This window comes from Haliotis cracherodii, unplaced genomic scaffold (assembly GCF_022045235.1).
Source record: "Haliotis cracherodii isolate W230 unplaced genomic scaffold, xgHalCrac1.p SCAF_7, whole genome shotgun sequence".
Lineage (NCBI taxonomy): Eukaryota > Metazoa > Mollusca > Gastropoda > Lepetellida > Haliotidae > Haliotis > Haliotis cracherodii.
Window position 1 is genome coordinate 60,030,165 of NW_027266330.1, and position 9,040 is coordinate 60,039,204.

At 38.3% G+C, this 9,040-nt stretch overlaps 1 protein-coding gene across 1 annotated transcript; it reads right to left on the reverse strand.

The window, feature by feature from the left end:
- Positions 1–2,151: 2,151 nt before the first annotated feature.
- LOC139448620 (zinc finger protein 761-like) lies at positions 2,152–3,645 on the reverse strand. Its single transcript, XM_071230184.1, has one exon. It carries the CDS (start codon positions 3,643–3,645, stop codon positions 2,152–2,154), a length of 1,494 nt encoding a protein of 497 aa, XP_071086285.1.
- Positions 3,646–9,040: the final 5,395 nt, after the last annotated feature.

Genomic DNA, 9,040 nt, shown 5'->3' on the forward strand with positions numbered 1-9,040 from the left:
CTATGCTAGACGACAAGTCAGCTACTTAACAACATACCTAAATACAATTATATTAAAACAACATACGGAGTGTTTGGAATAAGCAGATTGAGTGCAAGTCTGAAGCAGATAATATTTGCACATTTTTTTATATTTCACAGACAATGAAATACATTTTTATCAATATTATCAATGTCATGTACAAAATTGTTTTTAACTTGTAGCAAGTGACAAAAAAGAAATATCTATTGCGGGTTGAACGAGTCGACGTGTATATTTAATTTCCGTGTTATATATGGTCAAACAATTATGCTCGATTAACCAGTGCAGGCAGGGTTGGTCAGTATTTTCAACTTCTAAAAAAAGCATTCTTGTAATACGTCATGTTGATACAGATACCATGATGGTGATGATGAAGTTAAAATCCATCTGTGATGACCTTCTTGCTACCCCAGCAACTAAATGTCGTTTTAACACACTCGACTGACCTGAATAAAAGTCCATGTTTTTTAGAACACGTGAATGTGCATTTTGGTCTCACCAATATTAAAACGTGGGCTCCATATTAATGTTTTTTATGAGGCGGTGGGTAAGCCAAATGGTCAAAGCGTCGAAGATTTAGTAAAATGTGTGAAGCCTATTTCTGTGTCCCTCTGTGATATTGCTGGAATATTGTTCAAAGCGACGTACAACCATACATACTCTTTACTTTTGTGTAAAATACTACTGATTTTGATGTAAACTGACGCTATATTCTTGTGCCAGCTTGAAATTAATTATCAATACCTGGTGCAATCATATCTCCTGGTCTATCTTCTGTCTATTCCTGAATAGGTTATATTGTATTTGAAAGTTAAATCACACAGCAGCTATTTTTAATTTTGAGGATTGGGGTACTATCAAGTGTTTAAGTGAATAGTATTTGCCAGTTAATATGACACATCTTAAACTTAAGGAAGAAAATGTATGGATGTCAACTTCTTTATTAAATAGAAACACAATGTTTCAGAGTATATGCTTACTTCTTCATCATTCACCTGGTGAAGAAGTAAGCATATACTCCGAAACGTTGTGTTTCGTCATTATAAAGACGTTGACATCCATATATTCTCTTCCTTTTGATTGTGTATCACTTCTCTCTGCCTCATAGCATTCATTCAACTCATGATGGAGTAAGCATATACTCCGAAACTTGTGTTCCTCATAACAAAGAAGTTGACATCCATAAATTCTCCTCCGTATCACTTCTAAATGCCGCTCAAAGACGCGTGAAACCTTATCATTATACAACATAAGATAGCTATGCGATAAATCGCATAGAACAGTGAAGAACGAGGCGCGGTTTATTTCACGATAAAACATTGTTCTATCATGACGTCATTTCTGGAGATTAGAACATACGCTCGCAACTTGATGACGTTAAAATAGGACGATGCTATTTTTGAGGGGGCGGCGATTTGTTCCCCGCAGTACTAAAGGACCCAGTTGTTGACTTACAAATGTTAAATATGTCACCATTTTTTAAAGACTTCATGAATTAGTTAATCAGTTAACTTAGTTAATTATTATGTTATGATCATTAGTTATAATTGTAAGTTGTTAGCATTCGGGTCATGTGGTCTGGGGCAGAGTTGATGTGACATTCGTTCCATACACGATCGCACACGACCCAACTTTATCACACGATCACTGACCTAATCATCTCAGCTGTAAATCGATTGCAGAAGACATGCTTCACGTTCTGACTTGGAATCGATTTTACATGGAAATGATGGAAGCATCAATTTCATTGTTACGAATACCGTCAACGTTTCATAAAACAAAACAAAAGATGACTCATTTAAAGATTTAATAGTACAAAATAAACAATGAAAAAAATATAACATTTGTAATGGCGATATAACCAGAAAGCATCAAGCACCGCGCTTCTGAAACGCCAGCATGATGCATTGTGGGATATAACGTTTCAACATCCCTCTTCAGCATTGTCAATAAGTGAAACAAGCATCTTACCGTAACCTACATCTAACACTGTGTAGCACTAAAGAATGTATACAGTTCAAAAGAAGTTAAAGAACACACGATTTGTTCATATTGTAGTTAACCGCTCATGGATCGAGTGGTCTTTAACTTTCTTTTGAGTGGTATATGTTTGACGCCGTGTAAAAGCAGCTATTTTGTACAGCTTTGGGTATCACTGTGTACAACGTCACAAATCCGGGGTTTCATATCCGATTCCTTTTGTGATAGAAGCTTGATTTGACCTTTTCTGACCGCTGTTATCACAGACAGGCCGGTGTCTGAGGTCTGTCGCTGAGTTCGGCATTTATGAGCATGTAGGTCGCCCTGTTTTGAAAATGTCATACCACACTCAAAGCACTTGTATGGCGTCACAAAGATCCGGCTCCTTGACGAGAGGAGCGATAACTTGGAAGAAGTGTTCTTAGTTTTTTCTTGAGAACAGCTATACACTTCGGTCTGCATGTTTTCAACGTCGGAATCTTGCCTTATCACAGTACCAGGCTTAAAACTTGTTCCTTGGCTCACGTCTTCCTTGTAAATCGGTAAATCTATATCGATATTAACGTCCTCATCCTGCATAGCGTTGTTCTCCGCATCTTGAACACTCAACGGTGTAACATCCGGAGACTGTTTTCTTTTAGGGGTGGCTGATGGGGTGCCTCGATGTGTGTATTTAATCCTATTGGGCAACAATACAAATCGATTGATTGTCTTTTCACGATGGCCACCGAATTTCGGATAGTAGTGAGATGCTCTCTGTTTCTCAAGCGGCGGTAGAGGAGGGAGAGGCGGACATTGTTCCCTTGCGGTGGCGCACACGGGTCGGCGAAGATGAACCTTCTGATGTCTCTCCAGGTTGCTCTTGTGGCTGGTGGCGTACCCACACAAGTCACAGGAGAAGTCCTTCCTCCCGCTATGGACAGTGAGATGGCGTCGAAGAAGAGCCTTTCTGCAAAAGTTCCTCGAACAAATCTGACAACGGTAACCGCCGCGGTGGAAGAGGCCAACGTGGTCTCTGAGAGCTGCTTTACTGAGGAACATAACACCGCAGCATTCTAAAGTTTTGGAACATTCTTGATGCATTGTGACAATGTGGCGCTTTAGATTGTTCTTCCGGTCAGTGAAGTATAAGCACTGGGGGCACTTGAATGCTTTTCTGTCTGTGAATCCATCCTTGTCCATCTGAGGTCCGTCCACAGTACCACTATCTCCATCCTCACTTGAGATAAACATTTGGGATTTTTCAGAAGATGGGGAGAGGCATGATCCAGTCTCACTACTGTCGGGGGATACCGCCACGTCCATCTTCGGGGTGGAGCCAGTGGATGGGGTGAATGTTGAGATGTGGAGGTCCGAGTCTCTACCCAAACGGTAGTCGGGTCGCCTCAGGAGCGGTTCTGATCTCCCCATCAGTGCGGACGGGGAACAGAGGAGATGGGGTGGGGAGCGGGTTAGGTGGGGTGGGGACCGCACGATTGGGGGTGGGGACCGGCCGAGGAAGCCTCGGTAGTTATTTCCTTGTTCCATCATTGACACCATCATCCGGTGGTAGGCATTCGTTGGGAAGGAAGCTCCGAGAGGGGTAAAGTCTGGCACGATCATCGCGTTATACGTGGATGCTACTACACACGCTGGGAACTGCATATGTTCATGGTTCTTGAAGAAAGGTATTCTGAAATAATAACAAAAATAATAACAATAATAAGGTATATAAAAATACTAAAGCATAGTCATAAAAGGAAAGTCAATAAATCAAAATCAAAATCACCATCACCATGATATAAGGAAAATGAGAAATAAATTGATAAGAACACATCCATATAATGCCACTATAAATGAATTAATCGAAATTAAAAAATGGTTATATTTTGGATATTAGTTGAATCAAACATATAGGAAATTCGTATCTCCTACCAAAACAGGCAATTTCAATAGAACATTTCTCTTTCTAACATGTATTTTTTAATACATTATATTTATTAAAGATCAGCTTTATGCTGGAAATATAACGCTGAAACAACGAACTCTATGTACAGGAAATTGCTTTACGTGGGTTTAAAAACTTCTAACCTTGGTAATTTTGAAAAATATCAGTTAAAAATTTCAACAATGATTTTCCTGTTAATTGAATGCTCTCAGTATGGGATCAGCGCATTGAAATCTGTTTGGGCAGGTCCATCTGCCGTAATGGTCCACGACACATCCCCCCGTCTGGATATGTGATATCATTGATCGAAAGCAAAGCAGATTCCGAGAAACGAAAACACCCGTATAGTACATATGTATAGCCCTATACCCGATACATTCTGCAGTATATGCATTAAACTGAACGTGGCCATAGTTTAACTCATTCTAAATAATGTCAAATGTGAGTAAAATTAACGTAAACGATTTTTAAAATGCTTACCTTAATTTTGTCTTTTGATCCAGGTACCTTGGTGATATCGGTATTTGGGAATGTTAGAAACTGGTGTTGTAGTTGAAGATGCAGACGTTGTCAGTCGTGGTTGCATATGTCGTCGGCGATTGTCAAACCCTTTCTGAGTGTCTCACTCGGAGAAATCACATTTACCATCACTCAATGTGTACACATGGGTCACGTGACCGACACCGCCGACCAATGAATTTCTCTTTGCACCTGGCACGGCGATTTTATGAATGAAAATATTAACTGGGGCCTCAATTTAGGCTTGAGAGGCCCATTCATAAGTTTATGAATGAGAGCAGTTATCGTGAGAGCGGGTGGATCGTGGCGCGTGCCTCGCTTGGCTGCACGCGCTTATGACGTATCGCACGAGACTACCTCTCCGTCATGCTCCGCTGAGAAATAAGACCAGAAGCTTCAGAGCTGGGGCGTTGTCGAAGTGACTGTCTTGCCCGCTAACTTCATTGTCCGATCCCATTGTCGTACGTCTATATGAACAGTCGCAGTTCTGCTGTGGGTGGTGTCACTCGGAATAGCGGAGAACGCGCATCCAATTGTCATCGCCATTAAACACCTGTGTTTAAATATTTCATTGCGCATATTGTATATGACTAACATGTGACAAGAGACGTGAACGGACCGACGTTTGAGACGCGTGCACGGATTTAGCCGCCGTGTCATTCGCTGTTGATCTTATGAAAAATTTAGCAACATTTGTTGCAATACGCCATGTGGTTCGCTGGAACCGCCATGACACGTGCAAACGGTAAATTTCGTGAGCCATCTGACGACCCGGGTTAGCAATGCGTTACACCCAGAGAAGACAATATATATCGGCATTGTCGTAATTACTTATGCGGCGTCAGTTTTGACACTTCTGCAACAGTATGTGTCCTCTGGTGATGTATGCGAAAGTTGACAACTAGCGAAGCATCTGGTAATCCTGATGATCAGGCACATCGCTGCTTGTCATTTTATCGAGGTGTTTTGAAACAGGTTTAAGATGATATAGACGCGAAATGTCAAATTGATTATTGATACAATTTTGGGTTGATGATTAAGTCGAACAACGGTAAAAATGGAAACATATGGTTCGCTGAAGTATTACCATAGACCGCTTGAGAAGAAGGTACCCATCATTCATACAGTGGAATCTGACAAGAGTTAAAAAGTCTTTCTTTTAATTTTAAATTGTTTCTTTAAAAAAATCAACTATGCACGGACATTCTTTGAAACCATTATTTGTTCTGGATAAATACTGGAAATAAATTAATTCATTTTCAGCTTTCACCGACAGAATAAGTTGTGCGCCTGACATGAAAACAATGTGTTGAAAAAATAACACGAAAATGAATTGTTTGTTTTGAATTATTTATCGAAATTAGAGTCTTGACCAGTAACCGTTTGCTTTGCCAAATAATTATGTATCTATTTTTTTGTCGGAGCTGTGTGAGTTGTTTCGAATCAAATAATCCTTAAAATATAACTTAACATAAATAATATAATTTTGGTTTCTCATAATCACTCGGCCCTGGCGTCCAGACAAACATAATCATATAATACAAATTTGGTATTCCAGCCTGATTAAAATGAGTTACTTAAAAATATTCATTCCATGATATCATTTTGAAAATATGTACAAACTGTCTGTACAAGTTATATGCAAGGTTATTTTTTCGTCTGTGTTCATCAGTTGGGCTGTCAATATTGGGTACAACATATAATATTGTTTGTTTGTTGTTTAACCCCGCACTCAGCAATACTCCAGCTATATGATGGCGGTCTGTAAATAATCGCGTCTGGAACAGAAAGTCCATTGATTGACATCATGAGCATCGATCTACACAAATGGGATACGATGAATGCACAAGTCAATACGCCTGACCAGCCGATCCCATTAGTCGCCTCTTTCGACAAGCTTTGTCGCCTTTTACGCCAAGCATGGGTTGCAGAAGACCTATTCTCTACCCGGATCGTACAATATATTAAGAATAGTATATACTAAACACCCCCACCCAGCACACGCACACACCCCACTCCAATTTAAAGGTTTCTGACGACGACGATGAAGCAAATTCTGTGAGCTAATTCTTAACAAAATGATATGATTATTTGTTTCTTAAAAAAAGTATCAACAATAAAATCTGATAAATTAATGAATAAAATGCGTTTAACCCCCTGAGGCATGCGGTACATTAGGATAGCATCATGCCCACTCATTCCTCGTGCATCTGTAAGTGGGTGTGTTCTTTTAGACCAACTTTTAAATTGTTTGTTTCACGATTTTTTAAAGCTTTTCCACACAAGGTCGGTCGAAAAACAAATGAATATAAATAGCTATGTCAATCATTTTTTTAACTTATATAAAAGCCATTCTGCTGTGGGGTTAAAACTGCAGGTGGCCTCTTGAATCACTGATGGTGATGAAGACATGAATTTTATAAATAACGTTTGTACGTAATAAGAGGGACTATATTACTAGCGGGAGACGTAATAAAAATAAATACGTTTTTGTTTCTTTTATGTCTTTTCCAGCTGCTTTTCAGTAGGGGCGAAACAAAAAATATAAAAATGTGAGGCCTCACATGCCTATTATGTGGGGATTATATGAGTGAGTGAGTGAGTTTTCTCTTTTCAAATCTGTATGATTATCTATTTAAGTGTCTAAACTTTGAACAGGTTCGCTGAAGTATTACCATAGACCGCTTGAGAAGAAGGTACCCATCATTCATACAGTGGAATCTGACAAGAGTTAAAAAGTGTTTCTTTTAATTTTAAATTGTTTCTTTAAAAAAAACAACTATGCACGGAAATTTTTTGAAATCATAATTTGTTCTGGATAAATACTGGAAATAAATTAATTCATTTTCAGCTTTTTCAGCGCCTGACATGAAAACAATGTGTTGAAAAAATAACACGAAAATGAATTATTTGTTCTGAATTATTTATCGAAATTAGAGTCTTGACCAGTAACCGTTTGCTTTGCCAAATAATTATGCATCTATTTTTTTGTCGGAGCAGTGTGAGTTGTTTCGAATCAAATAATCCTTAAAATATAACTTAACATAAATAATATAATTTTGGTTTCTCATAATCACTCGGCCCTGGCGTCTAGACAAACATAATTATATAATACAAATTTGGTATTCCAGCCTGATTAAAATGAGTTTCTTAAAAATGTTTCATTCCATGATATTATTTTGAAAATATATACAAACTTGGAACCCATGTGTCTGTACATGTGGGCGAAACAAAAAATATAAAAAATGTGTGGCCTCACATGCCTATCAAGTGGGAATTATATGAGTGAGTGAGAGAGTGAGTTTTCTTTAGTTCAAATCTGTATGATTATCTATTTAAGTGTCTAAACTTTGAACAGGACCAGTGAAGAACCGGGATAGAATAGGTCTTCAGCAACCAATGCTTCCCGCAAAAGGCGACAAACGGGATTGGGTGGTCAGGCTCGCTGACTTGGTTGATGTATTTCATCGTATCCCAATTACGTGGATCGATGCCCATGATGTCAGTCACTGGAATGTCTGGTCCAGACTCGATTATTTACAGGCCGTCGTCATATAGCTGGAATATTGCTGAGTGCGGCGTTAATGTAGTGTAGCCACAGGCGCGTGTGGTTTGATACCAGACCTTTAACGAGTCATCGTTGACAGGCGTTTGCCTGATCACATCTCAACATTATCACCACAATTACCAATTCAATAACGAGGACTTTGTGTCTACTTTTTGTCGTTTTCCCAAGTAGGGAATCTGTACACATTTTGTGACATTTAAGTAAATGTCAGTACATGTATTTTAATCATTCAAACTCCGCTCGCGATCAAATGTAGAAATTGAGACAATTGCACGATAGGCATGTGGTTATATATGGTTTATACACAAATTATAATTTTATTTACATACGTCCATATCTCTATAGTGACAATAATAATAATCTTCATATTTCTTCATATCCTCCAAAAGGTTTTTGGAGGGTTCGACTTGGCAGCTCTTCCTTAGAGAAATCCCATTCGCTGTCTGGGATGCGTGAAGAGGGGGCAAGGGCCCTGAGCTGATGATGAGCCTAACCAGTAGTCGGGATCGCCCAAACTCTCTTTGCTGCATGTTTTAAATATGATAATAATAATAATAATAATAATAATAATAATAATAATAAAAAAAATAAATAAAAAAAAATAATAATAATAAATGTCTAGCTATTACGTATTACACAAGAGATAGAAAATGTAAAGTTCGACAATTTACTTTATTGCCCATTAAATCGTCATAAAGTGCATATCATCATCGTAATCATATATGTTTTAGTTATCCATAAATTTTCATGTCTTCGAGTACCATATGGAATATTATCCACAAAAAAATCAGTTGTCACAGAAAGAAAATACTTGAAAATAATAATTATGCTTTAGACTGTTAAAAACAAAAAAAAGTGTCTGCAACAAAAGAGAGACACACACACACCACACCCCAAACCACCCCCCGAACTATCTCTAAAATGTTTATCAATATTTTTATTTGGTAAACATTCTTAGTGTATGCCTGTATATTTAAGAATTTATTGGAATAAACAATCCCTGAATTGATATAGAAATGTAATTT